This window comes from Sceloporus occidentalis, unplaced genomic scaffold (assembly GCF_023333645.1).
Source record: "Sceloporus occidentalis isolate IW3139 unplaced genomic scaffold, rSceOcc1.0.p SCAF_1, whole genome shotgun sequence".
Lineage (NCBI taxonomy): Eukaryota > Metazoa > Chordata > Lepidosauria > Squamata > Phrynosomatidae > Sceloporus > Sceloporus occidentalis.
The window spans coordinates 278,437,528-278,465,506 of record NW_028316981.1 but is presented as its reverse complement, the minus strand read 5'-3'; the positions used below and the strand labels follow the sequence as shown (position 1 = coordinate 278,465,506).

The 27,979-nt window shown below is 38.9% G+C and overlaps 1 protein-coding gene across 4 annotated transcripts; it reads left to right on the top strand.

Annotated features, from left to right (window-relative positions):
• Positions 1 to 27,963, top strand: WDR41 (WD repeat domain 41). 4 transcript variants are annotated; one of them, XM_089494535.1, is made up of 14 exons: positions 8,930 to 9,042; positions 10,334 to 10,419; positions 10,521 to 10,570; positions 12,245 to 12,293; positions 14,440 to 14,571; positions 15,053 to 15,115; positions 16,359 to 16,470; positions 17,668 to 17,730; positions 18,077 to 18,184; positions 20,559 to 20,740; positions 22,150 to 22,301; positions 24,149 to 24,237; positions 24,779 to 24,912; positions 27,581 to 27,963. In XM_089494535.1, exons 1-14 carry the CDS (start codon positions 9,033 to 9,035, stop codon positions 27,731 to 27,733), a joined length of 1,383 nt encoding a protein of 460 aa, XP_089350661.1. In that variant the 5' UTR covers positions 8,930 to 9,032; the 3' UTR covers positions 27,734 to 27,963. The 4 variants fall into 4 exon arrangements, with proteins under 4 accessions (XP_089350678.1, XP_089350654.1, XP_089350671.1 ...); XM_089494528.1 differs by lacking the exons at positions 10,334 to 10,419; positions 10,521 to 10,570 and adding an exon at positions 2 to 172; XM_089494545.1 differs by lacking the exons at positions 10,334 to 10,419; positions 10,521 to 10,570 and adding an exon at positions 5 to 172 and having other exon boundaries at positions 22,150 to 22,271; positions 27,581 to 27,961.
• Positions 27,964 to 27,979: the final 16 nt, after the last annotated feature.

The following is a 27,979-nucleotide window of genomic DNA, read 5'->3' as shown; positions in this document are numbered from 1 at the left end:
TTAGCTGCTTGCATCCCCTCATCCGGTGTTTGTGGCGGTGATACTGAACTACGGATAGCGAAGAGGGACAAACCTCGAGTCATGTCATGTGACTTTTTTTGATGTAGCTGGAGTGGCGATGCTGCGGTGGCTGATAGGAGGCGGAGGACGGGAGCCTCAGGGGCTGGCAGAGGTAACGAGGAAGGGAAGGAAGGGAGGAAGGAAGGAAGGAAGGAAGGAAGGAAGGAAGGAAGGAAGGAAGGAAGGGAAGCCCAGAGGCTGGGAGGCTGTTGTGTGCCTTCAAGCCTTTCCTGACTCATGGCTTTCCTTGGCAAGACTTGTTCAGAGGAGGCTTTCTCACTGCCTTCCTCTGAGGCTGAGAGAGTGTGACTTCTTTCTTCCCCAAGGCCACCCAGTGGGTTCCCTTGGCCGAGTGGTGTCTCCCTCACTCGGCTAAGGGAGAAGCTATCATACGGTGCTATAGTCATTGAAATCAACGTGTGGTTTAATTAATTGTATTCAACATTAATTATGTTTGGTGATGAAAGCTGTTTCTGTGATGATGAAATTATCGTTAGCATTATCATTATGTTCAATAATAATAATAATAATAATAATAATGTTATTCTCACCCCACCATTCCTTCTAGATCTAGGCAGCGTACAACCCTGGTAATACAACACAATACAACACAAAATAAACCTCTACATCCCTTCCCGCTACAAACAATACCAACGTAATAACAATTTAAAATCATTAAAATGTCATATAGTCATTAAAACCAATATTAAAACACGGAGACAGGACAACAGGATTACCTGGGGAACAGTAGAATGGTGAGAGAGTGAGTCCTTCCGGGAAGGCCTTCCGAAAGAGATCCGTCTTGATGGCTTCTTTAAAACTGCCAAGATTAGTAATACGCCAGATCTCCTTCTTCCCAGTACAGGGACTCAAGGCGACTTACAGATCTAAAAAGCACAAGTGCTGCGTGGGTACACAACACGTGTGTGCGTAGGTGTGGATGTTCCCTGTTGCGGTGTGGAATAAGGTTGCTTTCCATGGGGTCATGCGCTGGGTGGCCTCTGGCAAGTCACAATCTCTCAGCCTCAGAGAGATGGTAGTCCCTTGGAAACTCACCGAAAGAAAGAGGTTGGGCAGTATGATCTTTCACAGACTTCAGTCTACTTCCTCAGATGCATTTATACACAAATAGAAATGTAGACTGAAGTCTACGAAAGCTCATGCTGCCAATTTCCTTCTTTCAGTGTGTCTCAAAGGTGCTACACGATCTCTCTGCGTTTTGTGGAAGAACCTGTAGCTTCAGTTTTCGTAGACTTGGGCTGAATCCACACTGCAGAAATAATCCAACTTGGCACTTTTGTTGTTAGCTGCCCTCAAGTCGGCCTCTGCCCATGGTGTCCCTGTGGATGAGACACCTCCAAGACCCTCTATTCTCTTCCGTTCTTCTCAGGTCCTTCAGGCTGAGACTCATGGCCTCCTTGATGAGTCTATCCATCTGGAAGATGGTCTTCCTCTCTTCTTACTGCCTTCCACCTTTCCCAGCATTATTGCCTTTTCTAGTGAGTCATGCCTTCCCATGATGTGGCCAAAGTACAAGAGCCTCAATTTAATCATCTTGCCTTTTAGGGGGTATTTTGGGCCTGATCAGTACAAGGACCTTTGTTTGTTCTTTTGGCTGCCCATGGAATCCTCAGCACTCTTCTCCAGCACCTCAAATGAGTTGATTGTCTTCCTATCTTCTTTCTTCACTGTCCAGCGCTCACATCCTTACATGGTAACAGGGAATACAATGGCTTGGATGATCCAGCTTTAGTGCTCTGTTGAACACGGCCATGGTTCAATGCTCTGGAATACTGGGATTTGTAGTTTGTTATGGCACCAGAGCTTTCTGACAGAGAAGGCTAAATGTCTCACAAATCTCAGAATTCCTTAGCATTGAGCCATGGCAGTTAAAGTGGTGTCAAGCTGGATTATTTCTGTAGTGCAGATGGAGCCTTGGTCTGTTTCCTGAAATGTGTCTCAGCTTATGATACAACTTCTTTCGCGTAGTTAGTCTCAAAGGTACTACACCATCCATTTATGTACTGTAATAACGATGATGTCAATAATATCCAGACACCCAGGCAAAGCATGTCTTTTACATCACCTGGTAGGGCTCAGTCGCAGACACTTATTATTTGCCTTCAAGTCAACTGTGATTTATGGCTCCCTTTGAGTGAGTGAGAGACCCTCAAGTGCTCCGATCCTCTGAAGGCCTGCTCTGCTCGCGTCTTTGCTGTGGCCTCTTTTATCTAGTCAACAACCCATTTGTAATGTGGTCTTCCTCTTTTCTTCCTGCCTTGCTCTTTACCAAGCATTATTGTCTTTTCAAATTAGTCACTTCATCTCATGATATTTATTATTATTTATTTATTTATATCCTGCCTTTCTACTGATACAGGGACTCAAGGTGACTAAGAACAAATATGATATGGTCAAAGGATTATGGCTACATTTTAGTCCCAATTTGCTCTAGCTTTTGTTTTTCTGCAGAGGCTCAAGGATATAGAAATACAATCTCAGTTAGCTGAGGTTAAGGTTTGTTAGTCTAATAATTTTTATGCTCCTTTCATTCCTCTATGTCTTTCACTTCCAAGGTACCTGGCAGATTTGTCAAACATTAAGATGAGATTAAACATCTTTTAATCAGACAAGATTAAACATTCTCCCTTTGGCAGATTGGATTAATCACAAAAGGGGATAGAATATGCATTTGAGATTCTCTGTCTATCAATTACTCATGTGATTTTGGATTGTTCCAATTCTAGTAAAATTAGATATAATTATATCCAGTCACAGTTAAAATCACTGAAGATTAGGTAGTATTCTGTAAAAGTTTGTTTTTTGCTGTTTAATGTTGATAAATATACATGTTTTAGAACATCTAAATTTCTTGTCAATGCTTTGCAGCTGAATAATGCAAAACCTGAAGGCTGTACACAAAATTACCCAACACTTTATATCCCATAGAAACAATTTTAAATTTTTTAATACTATAATGCTTTATATGCCATGTTTTAAATCTGTATAATGGCAAATTGCTAAATTACAATAAACTTCTTGCTTTCCTGTTATCTGACTTGCATCTTCCCTTTCTCCCAGGTGACTCAAGATGGATCACCACAAGATTTAAATAGTTACAGATAAAAGTATGTAGAGATAAAAAAGGAACAGAAATTATAATGATAAAAACACAATTGAATTAAAAATTAAAGCACAAAAATACATAGCAAATAAAATTTGTAGTACAGGTTCAGTCTCCCTTATTCAAAATGGTTGGGACCGGAAGTGTTTCGGATTTCAGATTTTAAATTTTTTTTTTTAAATACCTGTATTTACATATATGTAAATCTTGGAGATGGAACCCAAGTTTAAACACAAAATTTCTGTTTTGTATACAGCTTGTATGCATAGCCTGAAGGTAATTTTATACGGTATTTTAAACAATTTTGTGTATAAAACAAAGATTGCCTACACTGAACAATCAGAAAGCAAAGGTGACACTATATCATTAAACACAGTTTGTAAGCACTTAGAAAGAATGCCACGATTACTAGAAGACAGTATGGCTTTCTCAAAAACAAGTCATGCCAGACAAAATTTAACAACTTTTTCTTGATGGAGCCACAAGTTTGGTAGATGAAGGGAATGCTGTCTATGTAGTGTATTTTGATTTCAGTAAGGCCTTTGACAAGGTTCCCCATCATATACTTGTAAAAAAGCTAGTAAAAAGTGAGCTAGACAATGTGAATGTTAGGTGGATTTGTAATTGGTTGACTAACCAAGCTCAAATGGTTCCTCTTCATCCTGGAGAGAAGTGATTAGTGGGGTGCCATAGGGTTGTGTTCTGAGCCCAGTGCTATTCAACATCTTTATCAGTGATCTGGATGATGGAATAAAGGGCATGCTTATCAAATTTGCAGGTAGCACTAAATTAGGTAAGAATAGGATCAGAATTCAAAATGACTTTAACAGATTAGAGAGTTGAGCCAAAACTAACAAAATGAATTTTAAAAGGAAGAAGTGTAGGATATTACACTTGGGCAGTAAAAATGAAATGTACAGATGCAGGATGAGTGACACTTGGCTTGACGGCAGTTCATGCAAAAGGATTCTAGGAGTCTTAATGGACCACAGTCTGAATATGAGTCACCAATGTGATATGGCAGCTAAGAAAGCCAATGCAATTGTAGGCTGCATCAATAGGAGTATAGTGTTTAGATCAAGGGAAGTAACTGTAACACTCTATTTTGCTTGGGCCAGACCTCATCTGGAATATTGTGTCAAATTCTGGTTACCACAGTTCAAAAGAGATGTTGACAAGCTGGAACCTGTTTAGAGGGGGAATGACCAAAATAGTGAAAGGTATGGAAACCATGCCCTATGAGGAGAGGTGTAGGAAGCCGGGTATGTTTAGCCAGGGGAAGAGAAGGTGAAGTGATGTCATGAGAGCCCACATATTTGAAGGGATATCATATTGAGGATGGAGCAAGATTATTTTTGGCTGCTCCAGAAACTATGACATGGAGCAGTGGATTTAAGCTCCAGGAACTGAGACTCCACCTAAACATTAAGAACATCCTGATGGTAAGAGCTGTTTAACAGTGGAACATGCTGCCTCAGTGTGGTGGAATCTCCTCGTTTGGAGGTTTTAAAACAGACTAGGTGGCCATTTGTCAGGAGTGCTTTGGTTATGTATTCCTCCATGGCAGGGGATTGGACTGGGTAGCCCTTGTGATCTCTTCCAACTCTGATTCTATGATCGGCCAGCCATGAAAAAAGTTTTGGTTTCTAGAATATTTCGGATTTTGAAATTCTGTATAAGAGAGATTCAACCTATACTTATTCATTATATGTGCTTGCCTGAGCTCTGAATGAAAGGAGAGGTTTTTCTCAGTCCCATCAAGGTCACAGGTATACATGGTGAGGACATATGAGAGAGCCTTCTTGGTGACTGCTCCCAGGCTGTGGAATTTCCTCTAGGTTAGGTTAGCCCCCTTTCTGCTGACCTTTCTATATGAACAAGCATTTTGTGACTAACTGGCTATTCATTCGGGCTTTTTACAGGGCTGTGTGTGCTGTATTTGTAATTTTACTGTTGTATTTTAAAATGGTTTTAAAGGTACATAGGCAGTGTACAGACCGCCCAAAAAGGGCAGTCTGCCGCTGCCTCCATTTCCGCTAGCAGGAAGCCTCAGCCTCCAAACGACGAGGCTTCCCAGTGGCGGAAAAAGAAGCCACTAAAAGCGGCTTCTTTTTGCAACGCGCAAGTGATACCGTAGTGCGCCATTGGTGCACTTGCGACGTCACCTGGGCGCTGCGACGTGCAGACACTAGGCATCCACTACATCAAAATGGCGGTGCCCATGTGAACAGGGTGCCGCCATTTTGTACGTACTCCATACATATCAGGGTTGCGGGCATCTAAAAGAGATGCCCCCAGGCAACCCTAGTACGTACGGAGTACATACTTGGGTGCTCATCTGTACAGGGCCATAGTTGTAGTTTAAAAAGTAGTTTATTTGATTAGTTTAAATTATCAGATTTTAGATTATCTTGTTTTAATTCATGTTGTGACTTTGAGTCTTGTTTCATGAGAAAAGCAGGATATAATTAAATAAATAAAATTGAAGGCTCCCTTGTCAACAGCCAGCCAGTTGGCAAAATTCTGCCTGACAATAGAAAAAGGGGCAACCTTAACCTCTGATAAAAGCCCATGGGGAGAGAGTTCAACAGCCTCAGAAAAAGACTTTGTGACTGATCTCCTGCAAAGCTTCTATATGCACATTGTTCACAATTACACTTGGTTACGTATCACTCATATACATGGAGAATTCACATATGCTGTTTGAACAGGCATTTAACACTTTATTTCTTTCAAGTATTTTAAAGCCACTTATTAGGACGATTCCCTTGAAAACCACTGTATAAAATTAAATGTCTGAAAAGGTACAGTTTAAAGATAATTATAACAAATCAGTTCCCCAGAACTACTTTGTGAAGCTGTTCTTCGGAGCTAACCTATAATATCAGTCAAAGTTATTCTTTTATTTTAACAGGGAAGCCTTAAAGGAGCAAGGCCTGGGTCTGCTATAAAGGAGATATGAAGATAGTTTTTTGTGGTTTTTTCTGGCTATGTGGCCATGTTCTAGAAGAGTTTCATCCAGATGTTTCGCCGGCATCTGTGGCTAGCATCTTCAGAAGATGCCAGCCACAGATTCTGGCGAAATGTCAGTAAAAAACCTTTCTAGAACATGGTCACATAGCCCAAAAAACCACAAAAAACTATGAATGCTGGCCATGAAATCCTTCGACTTCACATGAGATATGAAGACTTAGGACTATTACTAGGAAGGTCCTGGCTGCAGTGGAGAGTGAGCTGAATTTGATCCAGACAAGCTAGTTGGATGCCACATGCCAGCAGTGGCCAGGATTTACTTATTTATTTGCTTATTTGTCATCTCAGCCTGCCAAATTTCCTGAGGCAATTTACAGAAAATCAGATAAAACAAGTAAAAACACTTTAAGAGAAGGCTAAAACACTTTTAAAATACTTATTTAAAAAGTGCATACACCTAAAATTAACTTTCAATTTAGCATGCATGCCTCTGAGACTGAATCTTATCAAAAAGGAAATGTTATTACCCAAATATTAGTTGTTTATATTCTAATGTCTAAAATCATTTTCTTTTCTAAGGGCCACAGTACTATTCCCTTAAAGAAGGACATTCCCCACCCACCCATTCCGGAGTAATTTATTGCTGTCAAAATCCAGATCTTCAGATTCACCCTGCTTTTACTAGCTATGGCAAGCAAGGATTCAGAGAATTACTTCCAAGTGATGTTAAAGTGTAAAGATATATCATTGACTACAAAAATTAGGATTGTCTATGCCATTGTATTTCCAGATTCTGTGTATGGTTGTAAAAGCTGGACTGTAAAGAAAGCTGAGAAGAAGAAAATTAGCTTATTTGAAATGGTGCTGGAGAAGAATTTATGGATACCTTGGACTGCTAAAAAGACAAATAAATGGGTCTTAGAGCAAATCAAGCCTGATTTATCCCTAGAAGCCAAGATGACTAAACCGAGACTGTCATACTTTGACCATATCATGAGAAGACATGACTTACTAGAAAAGACAATAAGGTAGAAGACAGTAGGAAAAGTTTAAATGAGCCATGTTTAAATATTTGAAGGACTGTCATATTGAGGATGGACCAAGCTTGTTTTCTGCTGCTCCAGAGATTAGGACACGGAGCAATGAATTCAAGTTACAGGAAAAGAGATTCCACCTAAACTTTAGGAAGAATTGGATGGTAAAACCTGTTTGACTGTGGAACATATGGCCTTACAGAATGGTGGAGTCTCCTTTGGAGGTTTTTAATTGGAGGCTAGATGGCCATCTGTCAAGAGGGTTTTGATTGTGTATTTCTGCATGGCAGGGGATCGGACTAGATGGCCTTTGTGGTCTCTTCCAACTCTATGATTCTAGGAAGACTGCATTCCAGATAGATAGACTCAATCAAGAAAGCCAAGGGCCTGAATCTGCAAGACCTGAGCAGAGGTGTTGATAAGAGGGTGAATTGGAGGTCTCTCATAAGTCAAAGTCAACTTGACAGCAGTAAACAACAAAGTTTGTCCATATCTTGTGAGCAAGATGAAAGATATCCAAACAACCTGGCACACTGGTAACTTGGCTGCCTCCAGTATTGATGCCATGTTAACTGTGGCATCCAACTCAGTGCAAATGGGAGTGATTTACCATAAAACACTTGCCAATTAGTCACACTTTAGTTATACTTTGAAGGCAACATTTCTATGCAGAGTTACTATGGGGAATGTCCTGTTGCAAATAGGAGACTTACTTCCAAGTAAACACTCTTAGAATTCGATTAATCATTTTAAGAATTTTATTGATAGAGTTTAATTTCAGGTGGGGCAAAACCTACCTCCTTTTAAAGCTGTTCGTATGTTTGGTAGTCTCTAATCACACAAGAAAAATGTTGGGTTTAGTATAATTTTCTTAAATAGGGATTCACTAATACTGTATATACTCATGTATAAGTCTAGAAATTTTAGTCAAAAAATTGACTCCCAAAACCTGGATTGGCTTATCCACAAATAAGGTAAAAAAAAGGAACCACTTTCTTTGAGTAGAGTGGCAAAAGGCAAGAGCTTTGTCCAATCCAAGAGCACCCAAAAGAAGCCCCAACCCCTTCTAATGGCTCCACTTCTGACCTTTTTGAATGTCTGGATTGGAAAAGCACAAACATTTATGCTGCCAGAATTTTGGAAGTTCTTTGGCATGGTTTTCTTTAGCTTCATCCTTTATATTATTTGTTATGTGCCTTTAAGTTTTACCCTCAACGTATCTATGGGTTAGATCAAAATCCGTGGTTTTGGCCCCAAAATGTGCCCTCGACTTTTAGATGAGGTCGACTTATTGTCGAGTATATACGGTATATGGACTATTACAGTTAAAGTTACTGTACGTTGTTGGTAGGATCAAACAAACCAAAGTCCCTGTAACCAAAAAACAAACAAACAAACAAAACCCCAAAGATATAACAAAACACAACCACCAAAGGGTTCTAGTAAATACTAAAAAAGAATAACAACACCCTGGAGCAGAAAAACAATGTAATGTCTAAAAGGGTTAAAAATACCCCACTGAAAGATTTAAAATGCTAAGGGTGAATAAAATATCCAAAATACTTGGAAATTATTCTAAATTATTTATAAAACAAAAGGCCAGACGCGTTTCGACCTATGTCTTCCTCAGTGGCCTGTAAAAATATAAAAAGTATAATAGCACCTTAGCAAACAATGTGACTTTGCTCAATTCAAAAGCTGCAAACCTTTATTTTTCTTACTCTATATGGATTTCTAGAAATCTGTCCAGCCCATTGGTGAAGAACAAACACAAAATCCTTATACTGAGCTCCTTGTATTGAAAGGGCATCACGATATAGTGCGATTTTTAGTGGCAATAGATGATTACAGGTAAGATATTACTTTTCTAATTTTTCTCTTTTACACCATAAATTTCAATGGGTGTCTTTAAAACAAAATATTTTATTTTTTCTCTTAAAAGCATTCTAGGCAAAGTAGCTCTTAAATGTAGGTGGTGACAGGAAATTCTTCAAAACCCTTATCTGAAATCTGGTTAACATATGGCTATCACAGAGTTTAAATTAAACAGAATCCTTAAATCATTGCAGTTAAAATACTAAAGCAGTGATGGGCAGTCTGTGGTTCTCCATTGACTGTGTCTTGTATATTTTCTTCAGTGCAGTATCAGTGCAGTACTGAATCAGTTCTTATGTTCTTCATTACATCTTACATTTGGCTGCAAGTTGTTTCCACTTGTTCCAAAGCAATACTGTCTGCAAGCGTTATCCTTGGACTGCTGTACAATTTTTGGAGGCTGATGCCTTTACTTCACTACATCAGCTTGGATCCAGGGATTTATTGGCAGAACAAGGTAGGCAGAAGATGCTTTTCCTGATGCTCCTGCTTCCAGGAGGTTCTTCTGCCCAGTTTCCAGTAATTATAGAAGAGGCAGCATATGTTCTACAAACAAATCTGAGCCACATATTTCTGGAAATACTGAAAATTTCTGTCACAAATTGATTCATAGTCTTTCTGTGTCTAAAGCTTGGCACGAAGATTCCATGGAAAGAATGATTTCCAGACTCTGAATAGCGGCACCTACTGATTCTTGCATATACTGAAGCCCTTGGATAAGAATTCAGTTTTCATTCATGCAGTTAGGCTCCTAAAGATATACCTAAAATGTGCAAGAAAAGTGCAAAGCAGTTTCAAAATATGCAGTGTTTTACAGCCAGAAAAAAAAGTTACCAAAGAAAAGGTATATTTATGTATAAATAAATAAAAGAATATATATTCTTTTAACAGTTTTATCTGCTTTTTAATATCTGATATGCTTGATGATTAAGAGCAGTATTAAACCAGGCACCACCACTTTATTTGATTCTTTCCAATAACATTAGTTTCTTACTTAGTTTCTGAAATGGTTTTATTTAGTTTTCATAGTTCTTTCATTGCATTTTTGTCAACTGTTGTAAGCCAGGTTTCACGCTTCAGCTCTTTAGATAATATCATCTTTTTGAGAATTTTGCAGAAGGATTTTCTTGTTTTCTCGGTGGCTCAACTAAAACCAGTGAGTGGAAAATTTTCTCAGATTGGTTTCTGAAGATACTAAATAAATCCTGTATCAACCTAACAGACAGCTGCTTTTCACTTCTTTTCTTTTGTGTTTTTGAACATGAAGAGAGGGTCATATTGATTGCAAGATCACTAAAGAAGGCTAAGCCTCAGCAAGAGTCTTCCAGAAATTGGAATGAGATAAAATTGCAAGTAATACTCTAGCATTTGACACATTAAACTAGACTGAATTCATAACACACTTTAAGAATAGCTTTCTCTGTTGCTCGTTTGACCATTTCTTGCTCCTCCAGGAAACAGACAAGGTTATAGAGGATGGTGATCATGACTGGAAAAGAATCAGGTGACCCATGAAACACCAGCTTGGTGAAAAGAATCCATTTGAGGAATTGATAGTTCTGCTGTGAGCTTTTCACATGAAACCTGGGCTTCATATTTCTAATTATTATTTTTTTAAAAAATCTAGCCCTTCTGTATGTTGAGAGACAAATAGCTTTGTTCAATAAAATTTAGAAATCAATCCCAGTTTATGACACACAAATAACATTTTATTGCTTATAAAGTTTCAGATTTCAATTCAGCTTGTAAGAGACTCCTTTGTTAACTGATGTTTATAATTTGGACTCCGTTTTGTGCCACTTCATCCATCCATTTTAAAAATGTTTTAATTGACAAACATTATTTTCTATTGTGTATCATAAAATCACATTGATAAACAAGCTTCATTTATATACCACTTCATGCTGCCTAAGCAGTGTCTAAGCAGTTTACAACTGTAAGCTAATTTGCCCCCAACAATATGGGTACTCATTTTAGCGACCTCGGAAGGATGCAAGCCTGAGTCAAGCTTGAGCCCTTTTGCTGGTCTTGAACTCACAACCTTGTGGTTTTGAGTGAGCGGCTGCAGTACAGGCATTTAACCACTTGCCACCAGGGCTCCTTCTGCTGAGTGCACACTAGGAGATAAACCTGAGTTCATGTCCTTGTGTTTTGTGGAGACTATCCTTACACTACAGGTATTGTGTCCTGAGCCACTGCATGTTTTCTTTGCCCTTTTACTGGTTTGTACTAGTCATTTACTTCAGTTAACACTGTTATATGTCAGGCAGGGACTTGCACCTTACGTGCAAATCTACAGCACTATATTAATAAAGCATAATAATAACAATAATGACAAGTAGCAACACTGCAAGCAGGGGAGGTTGAAAATGTCATAGTCTGAATTACACAGTCCTACACATTGCTGTTTTATGAGTTCCTATCTTATAGACAACTATGGGGCGAAACAGATGACCCTGAAGGTGCAGTGTTACCTAGGGAGCCAGACTGGGGCGGCAGCCCCACTCCAGCCAGCTTCCACCCCAAATAGGAGCTGAAAAAGTCCGCTTCTATTTCGGGCAGAAAAAAGCTGCCCCTTTGCTGGCTCTGGGGTGAGTGGCATCTGAACGCCACACCCCAAGTCACCTGGAAGCCGGCTGTCAGACTTTCAGGGCTGTCTGTTTCAGCCCATCGTTAATGTAAGAAATAGCCCCTTGAGGTGGTAAAAGACCAAATAAATGGAATGCTTTGAAATAGGAAGGAGAAGTAAATAGACAACTTATGATGTATTGAGAAAACAAGGCCTTGTGTCTCAGGCTTATAGATGGATGAAGTGAAGAAAGAATCACCATCCTAAGTAGATGTTAATTAAACTTACTATGTGGTTTTGGGGTGTTTGGATTTCAATTCTGTAAAAAAATAATGTGTCTGTAGCTGATGGTGTTTTGTGGAAGGGTGGGGGAAAGTTTAAGTCTATTTTGTTCATGTTGGGCTTACATTTTATTGTATGCGAATTAATACAAACATAATTTTGAAATTTTAAATATACCTTTGAAAGATTAGTTTCTTTTACCTCTGCATTTGCCAGTGCCCTAATTTAAAGAGTTATTTTTAATGAGCATTCTTAGGCTATTTCAATATGAATAGATGTGTTTTTCTTTAAATTAACTATTCTAAAAATTTACTTGTTGTTTATTAGGTTTGCATCAGCTGGTGATGATGGAATTGTTTGCTTGTGGAATGTTCAGGTTTGTTTTTGTGTAGCAATTCAATCCCTGTGGGTTGTTGTTGTGTGCCTTCATGTCAATTCTGACTTATGGCAACCCTATCATGAGATTTTCTTGGCAGAATTTGTTCATTTGCCCTTGTTTTCTCCTGAGGCTAAGAGAGTGTGATTTGCCCAGGAGGGGGGGATTCAAACCATCATCTCCCAGTGTCTTAGTTCAACACTCAAAACCACTACACCACACTGTCACTTGTAAACCATATGGGTGTGGTTTGCAATCTAAAAGACACAAAAGGGAAAAGGATTGGGAAGAAGGGGGGAGTATATCTAGGCACTAGGGCAGCTTTTCTAATCCTTTTTACTTGGAGAAGCCTTGAAATAATATTCAGGTTTCAGGGAACGACTGCATGAAATTACTATACTATCTACATTTAAATTTTTTTAAAAACCTTTTTTCAATCACAGTCTTGCAGACCTAGCAACCTCTTGTGGAATCCTAGGGTTCCAAGGAACCCTGGTTGAGAAACCCTACTATAGGATCTTAGAGACAATCTTCTTTCTGGCAGACAAAGACAAACCAACTCTCTGAAGCTGTTCCTCCCCTGGCTGGTGTATAGACCAGACTGGTTTCTCTCTGCCTTGATGTATTTTTTGAGAAACAGAAGGTATAGCCACTTGATGAACTAAGCTAGTATACACTGCAGCTCTGCAGTCCTGTGGCTACCGTTCCAGGGAGCTTAGTGTTGTTTCTGACAGGCAGGTGTAAAACATATTCCCTTCAGTTACTGGTCACCTTGCCAGGATGTGGCTGTTGATCCTAGGATCTAATGAGTATACAGCTTTCTTCCTAGTTATACTGCATAGTCATAGATGCTTTGAGATTTTTTTTAAAAAATGTGAGCATCTTTCACATTCAAGGTAGCATTGTCAGAAGTATGTGGAGTTTCACCGAATTAAAACTCAAGTACCAATCCACATCTTACAAATCTCAGCTTTCAGTTTTTAAAAAACATGTTATCTCACAAGTCCATAAAAATGGGTGTGAAAGTGTATCCACGGTATCCACTGAAATCTAAGAAGCAGGTGGAAAAGATGGGGCAAGCCAAGCAGAATATTCAGCTGAATCTTTGATCCTTCCCCATGCCTTGCAGAAACAGAATAAATTAAGCCTGACGCTGGTAACCTGATATTGGTCGGGTGTTTGGATGTCAAATCCTATAGTATGTGACCATTGTTCATTCTGTTTGAGATGCATGAGAGTTATAATCCATAGCACTTAGAAGGCACTATGTTGCCTGTCATTGATTTAAATTATATATACACGATGACTTAATTTTGTCATTTTGTATTGCTTGCAGATTTCAGATTTTTTAATGATGAAAATGCTAATTTGCAAAGAGTACTGTATATACAGCCTCAGTTGTATAATGTTCATTGTTATTAACTCAATAATTTGTACCATTGAGAGAAAGATAATTATAACTCCTTTCAGCTACTGCTGTTGCAAATGGTTGCAAAGGAATTGAAGCCATAGCTCAGTAGAAAAACATGCTTTGCGTGTAGGAAGACCCAGATTCAATTCCAGCATCTTTAGGCAAGGCTGGAAAAGACTATGTCTGAAACCCCAGAGAGTTGTAAGTGTAACCAATGGGGCAAAGAACCTTTGGCACTTCAGATGTTTTGGACTATATCTCCCACAATCCTTTATCATTGGCTAAGCTGACTGGGCCTTCTGAGAAGTGAAGACCAAAACATGTTATAGTGCTGAATTGAATGGACCAGTGGTCTGATTTCATGTAAAGGGGTCCTTAACTTTTTATTTCATACTTTTAATTACAGTGGGCCCTTCCCTTACTTGGGGATCTGTCCTTGAACCCACCCACCCCCCGCATAAGCGAAATCCCGCATATGCTGGAGCCCCATTAAAAATAATGTGGCTCATGCCTGCGGTGTGGTATGGTGCATGCCCCATTATTTCTTCCGGGGCGCACCATGGCTTTTTCCAGCACAGCTTCCAACGTATGCTGAAAGCTGCATATATCACGGCCGCTTATGATGCAGGCGCACTGTACTTAAATCACATCTTAATGGATTATTCCAATTATTTGTGTTTATTCTTCATTATATTTTCTATTATTTTCATTTATCAGTTTTGTTCTGTTTTTCAGACTGGAGAGAAACTATTTGAGCTACATGCGCACACACAAAAAATTACAGCTCTTGCAGCTTTTCCTCTGTCAGATACTTGTGAAGAAAAATGCCACATGATTTTGACAGCAGCTGCTGATAGGACTGTTGTAGTATCCTTTAATGGGAACATCATTGGGCAACATTTTGATAGAAGAAATAAAGAAATGAGCTAGGCAGACCAATGGATGGTGACTGCTGTGGTAGAGACAGGACGTGACAAAGGAGTGCTAGTGCTTAATTTTCTTAACCCAAGTCTATCAACACATCATCCTGAGGAAACCTGAAAGAGTGCAGATTTCCTTCATCTCAGGTATAAAAAGGCTGCTGGGGTTAGTTATAGAGTCCTTTGCTACAAGCTATATGCACAGAAGGGATCTCTGTCAAGTGCTCTTGTATATTTACTTCTCCAGTGCATGCCCTCCACCTTTATATAGGAGGAAAATGTGGTACATACATCCCTCCCACTGCTTATTTGGCAAGGTTTGGATCAAGGCCATAGAAATTAAGCCATTATTCAAGTGTGTGTCTCCATCTTTAGAGTTCTAACACTGGATTTATATACATAAACATGTCCTTAATAAATAAAAACAGGTATGGGATTGTGATAGTGGCAGGCAAATTCACAAAGTATCCTGCTTTCATTCTACTGTAAAGGTAAGTGGAAATGGAAGTTACACTGATGTTGGGTATTGGATGCATTCAGTTTACTGCAATTCTGTTACAATTCCCCTGAATATTTTGGGTCATTATGGGCTGCCTGAATTTTCAAATGATCTATTCTGCTCTCAGGGTGCACGTTGCCTGCATATTTTTCTGGCTTCTCCCAAATCAGGCCATATTATACTTGGTTGCATTTAATCACTTAGTTCATTTACACTGTATTCATTCATTCATGTTGTCAGTTTAACGTGACCTTGGGAGCCTCTAGCTCCCAGCCCAGCAACACCTGCCATCTTTGAAATTGTATCCTGGAAGTTATGAAGGTGGTCACCATTGAAATCTGCAAAACACACTCATATTTCTAGTTACTTAAATTACAATATTGTGAGTTAAGAAAGCAGCTGAAAGTAACTTGTAAACTTCCTTGTAACGCAGTCTCTTCCTGTCTTCCTCCTTTGAATGAATCCATGAATGCAACAACTTCAGTGCTAGTCTTCAAAATAGTCCTTGTGTTTTGGTTAACTGCTGTCAGTTTGTGTCACAGAGTAATGCTGAAATAGCATGACCAGGGTGACAAAGTACTTCTACAAACATAATAAATTATATTTAGACTTCTGGATTTAGACATAACTTTTCAAGAGACAAGGGCCTGTTACAGACTGCCAAAATAAAGCTGCTTCGGGTCTCTTTGGAGGTATGCTGTTTAAATGACGCATGCATCCTAAGAATCCGGAAGCTGCACCAAAGCTGCACTCCAGTGCTTAGGAATGGAGTGTGGCTTTGGCATGACCTCCGGACTCTTAGGACCCATGCATCATTTAAATAGCATACCTCCAAAGAGACTCGAAGCAGCTTTATTTTGGCAGTCTGTAACAGACCAAGGCTTCACTGGTGATGTTTGAATTCACACTAGCAGAGGTTTTTTCTTGATATAGCTGTGTCACCCTCTCTTATATCTTTCAGGGGTATGATATGAAAGGGAGGGGAATTGCCTTTTGTGATAAAATTGTTTGTTGTAAAATCTTTGAAGTATTTGTGTCTTAAAGCAGCAGGTCTCCTTCAATATCATCTTGAAGCATAAAGCACTTCTGTTCTGCCCTTATTAATTATAAATGTGCGAAAATAATGTTGCCAGATGTAGTTCTTACTAAGTAAACTTGATAACATTATTGCATGAAAATTCCCTGATGAAATTTGTTATGGAGTGTTCATCTGATTGTCTAATTTGGCTCTACAGTGTTTGACAGTTCTTCAAAGACTAGATGTATGGCTGTCAGGAGGGAGTGATCTCTGTGTTTGGAACCGAAAATTAGATCTCTTGTGTAAGACAAGTCATCTTATTGATGCAGGTAAAAATGTAAATGGCTCATTATAGCAGCTAAAATGTGAGTGAAATGGATCTATATAATGAAACAAAATCAACTTGGCAAAGTCTATTTAATTCTAAAGATAACATATATTAAAGTTGACCTCTATTTTCAAAATGTCAATGTAATAATTTTTGAGTTAAGAAGACTTGGAGCCTCCTGTGCCCTATGAATTTTAGAGTATGTCAAACTTCAATAACTGTATGTTAACTTAAGTGAGCTGGGTAGGTATATATTAATTACCAAATGAATATATATATCCCTTTAGAAATGAAATTAGACCCTTCCAGGTATGCTTGTATTAGGATGATCAGTGTTAAATAAGAGCTTCTATCTAAGACTGTAAACACAATATAAGTTTGAAATACTGAAGTAAAATACATTAAAGATACATATTGCACTTAACATTTTAACCAACTGTGCTTAAAAATGTTTACTGAGTTGATTGTGTGTGTGCGTGTGTGTGTTGTGTACCTTCAAGTCACTTCTTACTTATGGCCACCCTATCATGGGGTTTTCCTGGCAAGATTTGTTCAGAGTAGGTGTTCCATTACAAACTGAGGCTGAGAGCATGTGACTTGCCCAAGGTCACCCAGTAGCTTTCATGGCTGAGCTGGGAATTGAACTCTGAAACAAGAATAGTAGTCCAACACTCAAACGACTATGCCACGCTGGCTGTCAATGAGTTTATTGTGATGGTTAAAAAAGTTTTGCACTTTAGAATCCAGTCGTTTTTGTTTACAAGGAAGAACAGACATCATGCTGTACTAAAAGCAGAACACGGGGATATATCCAATTAGCCCATCCTACTTATGGAAACTGTTCCATCAGAAGAAGGGGGAGAGTACTGAGGACCCCCACAGATAATACTGAGTGGGGCGGGGAGATTGCAAGGGGGAGGAGAGAAATGGAAAATACCATTGGTGCAAGCACAAATTGGTTCACATGACACTATTTCACACAAATATTCTATGTCCTATGGAAATAAAAGTAAGTTTGTACAGCTTAATTTTCTACTTCATAGATTTAATATTTTTCTTAGGAAAAATTAAGATCCGGGATATGGGATCTCATATGTGGGATACAATGTTCCATAACTGGCTAGAAATAATGGTAACTGTGTGGTAACTACTCATAAGCAATCATCTGATTATATATTTTTTGTTTTCTGCCTGAAAGATATTACTGCTATGATTGAACTACCAAAAAACTGTGTGGCAGCAGCGGTTGGTAAAGAACTGAGTAAGTATTTATGTTCTGCCCTTCACACATAAATGGAACTAAAACGCACACAAGAAGTTATTTTGATAAAACACATTTATAGAAATTATGATTTCAAAGCACAATGAAATTAAGTGTATCTTCACTAAGGTTGCCAGAGTGTAAACTGGAGAGGGCTTCTGTGTCTTAAATGGTTTTGTAGAAGGGGGAATTTAAGCAGATGCTGCTTGTTACTTGGTTGTGCCTTTGGCAACACCTGCTGAAATTCCCTCTTCTATAGAATTTGACGCAATAATTTGTTGCAGGCTCCATTTGTAAAATATTTCTAGACATAGTTTGTATTTTAGAAATGTTACTTTTTTCTAAGTAATTTTTAGATTGAAAACTTCCAGAGATGGAACTGAATGGGATGTCTTTGAAGTGAAACGCCTTCTTGACCATCAAGACAATATTGTATCGTTGGTCAGTGTCAGTGGTAAGAGTGCTGTCAATTTTATTGTTAGTAAATAATGATATATTTTTATTTCACCGTTTCTTGTTTTTTCACTTTCCCCCAAATATGAATAGTGGTTTTGTTACATTTTAAAACTTATTAAGTTGATTTGTTTTAAAAAGTTCTGGGAACTTCTCAGATTGAATGGACTTATATTATTTTAAAGTATCTTAGGGTAAAACTTTCTGTTATAATGCATTGTAACAGCATTCTTTGCACAAATTAAGCTTTCTGCTTTTGATTAAATTTTTATCTAATTCTGGAAGGAAGTTTTTGAATGATACCATTAATACTTCCCTTGGTTGTATTAACATTAACAGCTGTTACTTGTGTTAACATTTTAATCACATCCTTTGTCTAAGAAGCTATGAGCGGTATGCATGGCTCTCTCTCATGTCAATTGTATCCTCCCAATAACCATGTGAGTAGGTTAGGATGAGAGAGTTTGACTAGCTGAAGGTCATGCTGTGCGCTTCATGGTTGAGTTCCAAATTGAATCAGGGTTTCACCTGTCCTAGTCTAACCACTACAGAGCACTGGTTCTCATAGTTTTGAGGCCTTTATAATACAGATCATGACTTCCATCCATAAAGGACTCTGTGTGAAAGTAGGGTTCCGCTGCAAGAGAAGCACTGCTGTGGGCTGAACAGCATTCACGACATTCCACCAAGTTATGGATAAGATACTACTTTGTAGCACAGTTGTTAATTCCACTTTAGGAAAGGCATTAAAAATTACACTGGTTTCCTAACTTCTTTCTTATGCCTGTTGATGGCTGTCTCTTTCAGTTGTGAAAATGAATTTGTGTTAATTTTCTTTTGTTGGGTTTTCAAGGGATTAAAACAGCTAATTAGATATAGTAATTATACATATATTTTCCCATCCCACAAGGAAGAAATCTCTCCAGGCAGCCAGAAAGAAGGTTGGATTGCATCTACCAAAATTTGTAACCATTGGTTATGCTGGCTAGGGTTGCATGGAGTAGCAGTTGAACAGCAGCTGAAGGGGTAGATAATCCCTATTTCTCTTTTATATTCAGACTACCAAAAAATGACTAGATACAACTGACCCTCCTTATCCACAGATTCTTTATCCATGGATTCAAGCATCCACAACTTGAAAATATTCCAAAAAAGTATAAATTCCAAACAGCAAACCTTGATTTTCCATTTCATATAAGGAACACCATTATGCTGTGCCATTATATTTAATGGGACTTGAGCATTTATTTATTTATTTACTTACTTACAGTAGGGCCCTTCAGCCCTAAAGGCTCTCAGAGCGGTTTACAATTATTATTTTAATTAGACGGTTCCCTGCCCTCAGGCTTACAATCTAAAAAGACATGACACAAAAGGAGAAGGGAATGATGGTGGGGAAGGGGAGCATTCACGGATTTTGTTATCCATAGGGATAACAACCTCCAGTGGATAACAAGGAGCCACTGTATATGTAGATGGGAAAGCAAGCCTAAAGATATTCTTGTAGGCCAGGGATAGGCAGCTTTGGAAGCCTTGGCAAACATATTTTGGCTTCTTGGACTTTTTAGGCTGAATTAGGCCTCAAATGCTAAAATAATCTGGAAAAAAATAAGAACCAGAAGTGACCTCCAATCCAGTTAAAAAGGGGGTTGGAGTTCTCCTGAAATTGTTGTCCTCAAATACAAAACCACTACCTGTGCTGATTGTTTCACTTTACCCAAGTGCAGGGGAAGACAGTGGGGAAGGCTCTGGTGAGTCCTCATACCGCCCCCAGCACTTTTATTAGCATTAATGTGGCTAATTTCATGCTTTTGTTGCAAAGCCTAATTCTAGGAAAGGGTGTAGGATGTTAAATTAGTGGGAAGAGAAGTGCCTATGTTGGTCTTTTGTGGTGTTCTAATAAAGAATGTGGAATTGTTATTTGTTAGCAGCTTGTATTTTTCCAGGAGAGGGGAATGCGGGGGAGCTGATGAAGCTACAGGCAGATGTTTGATGATGGCACCATATGGTGGCCCATTAGCAGGCTATGGTTACCTTATGTATTATCAGTCAGTAGCCTGTGGTAGCAGAATGCTCCACAGCCCTTCTAACAATTTTAAAAACAAGACAAAAATTGAGGATTGAGGCCTGCTTCCTCTGTACCCTACCAATGAAATCAATACTCACTGTGAAGACATGGGAGATGGCCTTCTTAGATCTGGCACCCAATTGTGGAGGCCTGATTGTACCAAAGCTGATTTCATTTAGATACCAAATAAAAGCATGGCTATTTATTAAAGCCACTGATTTACTTCAAATGCTACACACAGGGTTTAAAAATCATTTCAGTCTTTCAAATCTGTTTTAATTGTGTTCGATATGTTTTTGGTACCTAGAACTGATTTTTGCCACTGGCTCCTATGTGGGAGAGCTGATTGTTTGGGATTCATTGGACTGGACTATGCAAGCCTATGAATGCAATTGGGATGCATCTCTTCATGTGGACCCACAACAAGAAATTAAATTATCACACAGTCAAAATGAAGTGTCAGTTCAACATTTAGCTTCTGATGAGGAGGTAAAAACTTCTATGATATAAAAGATCTGTAAAGTACATTTCCCCTTCTGTTTCTGGTTAGTAAACACTTATTTAATATGTATTTGGGTTTTCATTTTGTATTAAGTTTTATTATTCACATTTCATATGGCAATGTTGATTAATCAGTCCTCAGTAAACGGCTATCAAAAATCTTATCTTTAACTTGCTGATTTTAATAACCCACTTTTTAAATGAAGGGTCTATTCAGTGAGTCTGGAGCGTTTGATATATAACCTTCTGACCATGACAAATGTGATTCCTGAACGACATTAGTTTTCATTTGTTCTCATTAGTGCAAAAGTTTGACCGTAGTTCTGCTTCAGCATTCTTTTTGTTTCCCATAGCATGCAGGCCACGCTAATCATATTTACTGGTAATTCATGCCTACTTTACTACTTTGCATAAATCATTCTGTTGAATTTGGGTGGCTAAGTGTCAGTAAACTGGTCCTAGTCATGGTGTCAAGGTCCGAGATGGTGCAGCTATTTTGCTGATAGTTAACCAATTTTCTTTGCTCACAATGATGGTTGACATTCTTTACCAGTTGTCCAACAACCAAAATCCCCCCCTCCCAAACCCATCTTTGAAGTGATGCTGCTATTTTCATGTAGCTGGATGGACTGCAAAGGCATTATCTGCAGGGACATCTGAGGATACCAGGAGGTTCTTGCAGATGTCATTTGCAGTGCACCCAGTTACAGGAAAATAGTTGGATGCATTGGCCTTGATTCACCCTGCTCTTCAGTGACAGAAATGACCATGTTGTAGATGTGTGTGTAGATGATGTGTTGCTTAAAAGGTGAATTTGGGGAGGAAGTAGCACCAGGAGATGTAGCTATGGCAGTGTAACTTTATGCTAGACGTATGTCTCTTTATGCAGGCTCCTGGGTAATGTTTCTGTTCACAAGGACACTCAAAGCAGGTCACTATAAAAGACTATAAAGACAATTTAAGCATAGTAACAAAATATGCATACAGTTTAAACCCCCATAAAATAAAGTACCAGTAAGTAATCAACTGGTTTCATGCAGTAAACCATAGGGGCCTAATGGGATGAAACTGACCAACTCAGCCATGAAAGGCCTAGGAGAACAAGGTTTTTGCAGATCTTCTAAAGCCCTTGAAGAGAGGTTGGAACAAAAACAATTGCCTGTACTGTTGGATGTCACTAGCAATTGGATTGTAGCATTTATATGAATTTAGGCATAATGTACCATTCTTTGTGTGTGATTATACTGGTAATTACAGTTTAAAGGGCTATGTACTGCTTACCTTCCCAGTCATTTGGCTTAGACTGAAAAGTAACAGTGTCACAGTTCTACTAGAAATCCATTACACCATGTAATATGTCTGTTTTCTTATGAGGTTCTATTACATTTTCTTTCCAGTGTGTGTTTGCTGCTGTTGGAAAGGGCATATACGTGTATAACCTTCAGATGAAGCGTGTGATTGCCTTTCAGAAGACTGCTCATGACTCCACTGTTCTGCACATTACAACAGTTCCAAACAGGTGCAAGTTACACTCACTTTTTCTTGCACTGTAAGCATCAAAAAGATGAATAGGGGCATACTTTTTATCTTCTTTCCTCTTCTACCTACCCTTCCAAAATATTGTCCCCGCCATTTTTAGTTCTTGCAGTAAGAAAAAATTCAGTCTTTAGACTGAATTGCCCTTTTTGAAATGCAATTTTCTTTTAAATGTGCTATTGTGGTTTTGATGAGGTGATAGCAAAAAGAAAAATATTATGTTTAGTGAACATGATGAGTTGGGTTTAGGTTTAGTCAGAGTACACCAATTGAACTCAGTAGGACTTAGTCATAGTCCCATTGACTAACTAATATAACTAAGATACTGTGGGTGTACTCCAAGTCCAGATTCACACCATTGTATTAATTATGACTAAATCTTATTTCAACCATTATGTTAAAAGAATTACACTTTCTCCCCCCCCCCAAAAAAAGGACAATAAGCTGTCCATAACCTGAATTAAATACAGTTATATCAGAGATTTAACTTCTTAAATTTCCATGTTGTTGATGGAATTGATGTTCACTATCAAATAGTATGCACGCACATAGTTTAACATGCCAGATGTCTTTGTTTGTGATTTAAGTGTTTCCAGTCACACTAGAACTTGACTTGAAAATTAGCACACATTGTTCCGTTTTCGTATTGTTTTAACTTGGTGGTGTTGGCACACCATGCTAATGTATTCTTGATTATAACATATGACCCAGATTCAGATTGCCCTATATGTGAGTTGAAAGAATTTGGTGTGTATGAAATCTCTGGCTGTATCCCAACAAGAATCCAGAGAGTCTTCTGGAAGATACAAGATTCTGCAGAGGAAAAAAAAAAACTATTGTTTTTTTTAAAACTTGGTGCATGTGTGAATTGCTTTATGTAGCTTTTTGGATTCTGTCTTGTACTTATCAGTTAATACCACACATATCAAGGTCAAGATCTCAGGTCATGATAACAATGTTACAAAACTTAGATCAATTCCTGTTTTTATGGAGTTTTATATCTGAAAATCATTTGAAGCAGTTGTAAAAGTAGATGGAATTTTATTTTTATTTGTTATGTTAGGAAATCAGAATAACAACATGAAAAATTGTAGTGCACTGTACACTAAAAAAAACCCTTAAAATGCTTTTACAGTTCTCAGAATGAAATCAAACATTTAGCCAATCCTAAAAGCGCTTCCTATAGTACTTACTTTTGGCCCGCAACTGAAATGTCAGTAGAGTTGTGTCTAGCTATGTGTTCCAAAGCACAGGTGCTATGACAGAGAAAGTGCTGTTACATACTGTTGCTGCTTTCACTTCTGTAAAATCTAGTACAGTATGTATGCCTCCCATGCTGATATGAAGAAATAGGAAGACTTATGGAAGGAGAAGTTGCTGAAGTAAGCAGGCAACAAGCCATGTGTGCTTTAAAGATCATTCACAGCACTTTGCACTGGTTCCAGGAGTATATAGTAGTCAATAAATGAGGTTTCCAAAACAAGAATGGCTGAGGCCGTATGTCTGTTGAAACAGACAAAAGCGGCTCATGCCTAAGAAGGTTTCCCTGACCTCTGTAAACATGTGAGGATCCAGCAGCAAAAGTGTATACTAAGGAAACTATTGTACCTGATCCTTTTATAAGGAATCTTACCTTGTCCAGAATAGGCAAACCTTTTGACAAAGCCTTCTGGTGACACCTGAGTCATCCACACTGATTTAAATGGAGCTGGAGCTCAGTGAGATATCTTATTCAAAGCATATTTAGTATCAGCCTTCATACTAAATCTTGAGTATGCCTTGGTTTTGTGCAGTTGGACAAATAAGCTTCTGCAGAATTTTCCATTTGTGTGTAAATAATACTGGATCTGGTTTTACCAGGCAGCTAATCTCCTGTTCAGAAGATGGCAGTGTTCGAATATGGGAGTTAAGAGAGAAGCAGCAACTTACTGCTGAGCCAGTTCCATCAGGTCTGTATCCATGAAGTGAAAATTGGCTGCATAAAAAAGTGAGAGACAAATTTGGAGAGCTTCATAGATGGTCCTTTCAGTGTTTCTACACATAAAAATAGACATACCCTGTGTATTATTTATATGAAAGCAAAAAAGAGCTATTTTGAATGTGTTTCTAGCCAATATTTGGTTTTAGAATTGAGCAACAGAAAATGTAAATAGGCAGTTAGAAGCAAGACTAAAACCTGACATCTATAGTGCTGTTTTTTCTCGTTCATTAAGTTGGTCTCATAAAAATTATTGTTACATTTTGGAATTATTATTTCATTTGGCTGGCGACTTACTGTGGCTGTTTGAACAGTAGCAGAAACAAATACAAACAGACACAGGAAAAAAACTGCTCTAGTCTGCTTTCAGAACATGATGTCCTTTGATTGGATGCCCAGTTCTTAGAGAATGTTTGCAATGGTCAGAGTGGGGACTAAGCAGGACAAGATCTGAGAATGCGAATTTGACACGATGCTTTTTAATTTTTATTTTAACATTGTTTATCTTCCAGGTTTTTTCAGTATCTGGGGATTTGGAAGGACAAACAAGCAAGTCAATCACATAACTAAAAAGACACCAGAAAGCACCACTGTTTTCTCCTTGGATCTTATTGGGGATTTGATTGGCCATTCTTCAGCTGTACAGGTGTTGTAACAAACTGTTGATGTCATTCTTGTAATTGTGAAACATACTGCTTCTTTATGGTCTTTGTGCCTCACACAAATGGGTTTTTACATCTGCAGAGACCAAGTAGGAATGTTCTAGAGCTGAGTGGCTTGGTGGGAACGCTGCCAAGTCAGTCTGCCAAACTGTTCTTCAGCGGTCTTTGCAATACAGACAACTAGCATGCAAGCATGTATGTTGGCTTGCAAATGCTTCTTATGGGAGAAGAAGTTAGCCTTCATCCCCGATCTCCTGAGGATCAAAGAAATGCATTGTTGCTCTTCTAGCAGAAAGCCCATTCCCTGGCAGGGCAATACATACAGTCAGCTTGCCACTCTGCTAACTGCACTTCCAAAGTAATATCAGAGGCAGTTGCAATTGGCTACACTCTGCTGGACTTTCTGAAGATACCAGCAACCACATCAAGGATTTACTGTTTGATGGAGAGGGGCCTGTTTAACTGGAAGACCTACAATGTTATGGATTATCTTTTCAGGGCTAGGTTGGCAGTAGAAAAGATGGGTTCTGGCATACAACATCATCAACAGCAGCAATACCGACTTCCTTGTAAAAACCTCTGAACATCATCTTTTTCTAGATCTAAATCTCTGTCTAGATCAGTGGTTATTTATCTATGGTCCCCAGATCCCCAGGGGGGCTGTAGTCACTTCACAGAGGGTCCATGAAGGCTTGGAGAAATTTTACTAGCTTTTACAGTTAAAAGTTCTAAGTCTGAACTGCAAAAGCTCATAACATTTCTTAGAATCTAAGATAAAAGGAGAGGGAGTCGGAGAAATCAGCTGCTCAGGCACCTTCTCTTTTCCCTCCCATCCTGTGATTGACCATTTCCCTCTCTCATGCAGGCACCATGAGTTCTGCCATGGGCCTTCTCTTCCAGTGTTCAGCTTCAAGTCTGTCAAGCCCTGGTGGCGCAGTGGTTAAATGCCTGTACTGCAGCCATTCGCTCAAAACCACAAGGTTGCAAGTTCAAGACCAGCAAAAGGGCCCAAGCTCGACTCAGGCTTGCATCCTTCTGAGGTCGCTAAAATGAGTACCCAGACTGTTGGGGGCAAATTAGCTTACTTGCTGTTCACCGCTATGATCTTTGGAATAGTGGTATATAAATAAAAACAAAAACAAAAACAAAAAAAATTGCCTGTGGAGATGGAGATTGAGTGGAATGCATGATATGTGCCAACACACATCCATTACACCCCCCCCCCCCCACACACACAAACTTTTTGTTAGGAGTGAATCTTTGGGGAAGGAGAATGGAGAAACCTGTAGAACAGCCCAGCTTATGTTCTTGCTTGCCGACAGAGCTCTGTCCCCTCCTTTTCAGTCTTATGTGGCCATTCCATCAGCACCACTACCAGACCCTATCAGAGCCTTGAGTGGCATAAGTAAAAAAGGAAGGGTGCATGAACCTCTCCATGTTTCTCTTGCCCACCCCAGGTCTTCTGGTTGGAATCGTAACAGTTCTGGCCCAGGAGGTTTGCAGTGGGTGAGAAGAGTGTGGAGACGTCAATTTAAAAAAAAACACAAGAGAGAGGAGGCACAAGTGGTGTCTCACAAGGACGAGCAAAAAAAAAGAAGAGTGTGTGAGCTTTTCTGTACTCCTCTCACCCCCGCCCCCAAGCCTTTCTAGACTGGAGTCACATAAAGTGCAGCCTGAAAGGGCTGGAGTGGATGAGAAGACTATGAAGAGGTTTGCATGCCCTTCTTTTTTGTTCACATTATTTGTGGGGTGCAACTTTTGCCTTTTTTTCTTTGTGGACGGGCCATCTTAGTACCCCATGTCAATAGGCAGATGATCAAGTTGGTTCTGGAGCAGATCAAGCAGGACGCCACAGTGGTGTCCAGCAATAGGGACCTCAATGGTAGGGAGGAGGGGAAAAGGAAAAGGCTCTGCTGGCAGCAGCATTGCTCCAATCTTTCTACAGAGGGGCTTGGAAAAAGGTGAACTACTAGGGTGCCCATCCTGTTGGTCAAGGCTTGAGAGGGCTGGGCACAGAGCCCACTTCTTTTTCCTTGTAGAACTCATTCCCACAAATGGCCTCTCCCAGGTGTAGGTTACGAAAGAAAACCACTACACCAAAAAGACACGGTCTCATCTGATTTTGGAAAGCAGGCAGGGTCATAGTTGACAGTAATTTTCTTGAATTGATATGTATGATTAACGTAAACAAGAAGGGTGTGCAAAACTTTTCATGCTCTTCTCACCCTTGGAGTTATATAAATGTTATACTGTACTAAGGATCTTATGAGGTGCAGTTTGTGCCCCCCTTCCTTTGTGGAAAGGCATTTGATGCACTTTTAAGATTTTTAATCTTAAGTCTTTGTGGTCCCCAGCAACAAAAGATATTTAAAGGGGCCTCATTGTGAATAAAGGATGAAGAACCACTGGTCTACAGAGGTGGCTCAACACTTGATGCTGCCCTACATTGTATATTTTACCATTCTATTTTTTGTCTCCTTCTTTTGACTAGCCAGTTTGATTTGTTGTCCATATAAATGATTTCTGAAGGACTTGCATTAATTTGAGTTTACCATGTTGGAGAGGGTGTTATCTTATTTAAGTATGTGTGTGTGTATAGAAAAAGTCAAATAACTGGATATATTAGGTTTGACAATATAGTTTTCCTTGCAGATGTTCCTGTTCTTCACTGAACATGGCCTGGCAACATGCTCTGCTGATAACTTCATTATTTTGTGGAAAGATGGAGAACGGGAATCTAGACTGCGCAGCTTAATGCTATTTCATAAATTAGAACACAGTGAAGATTTGCAGCTTAGGATCTAAGATGCCTTAAATGTGAATAACTGTATGGAAGTATGAGTGACTGCAATAAGCTGTTTGAAATCTTACGTATTTAAAATAACATGGTGTATAATGTTGTTCTTGAATTTTATATGTGTGTGTGTGTGTGTATTGTTCTATAGAAACTAGATAATTTTGTGCATTTGAAACATTGGCTGTATTCTTCTTGGTGATTTACATATGTGTAATAATAATAATAATAATAATAATAATAATAATAATAAAATT

Bases quoted from the DNA above. Each gene is read 5' to 3' on its own strand.
- WDR41 (XM_089494528.1), top strand. From the start codon at position 119: ATGCTGCGGTGGCTGATAGGAGGCGGAGGACGGGAGCCTCAGGGGCTG. The intron at 9,043-12,244 runs GTAAGATATTAC...GTTGTTTATTAG, and splicing joins GTGGCAATAGATGATTACAG to GTTTGCATCAGCTGGTGATG. The intron at 20,741-22,149 runs GTAAAAACTTCT...TTTTCTTTCCAG, and splicing joins ATTTAGCTTCTGATGAGGAG to TGTGTGTTTGCTGCTGTTGG.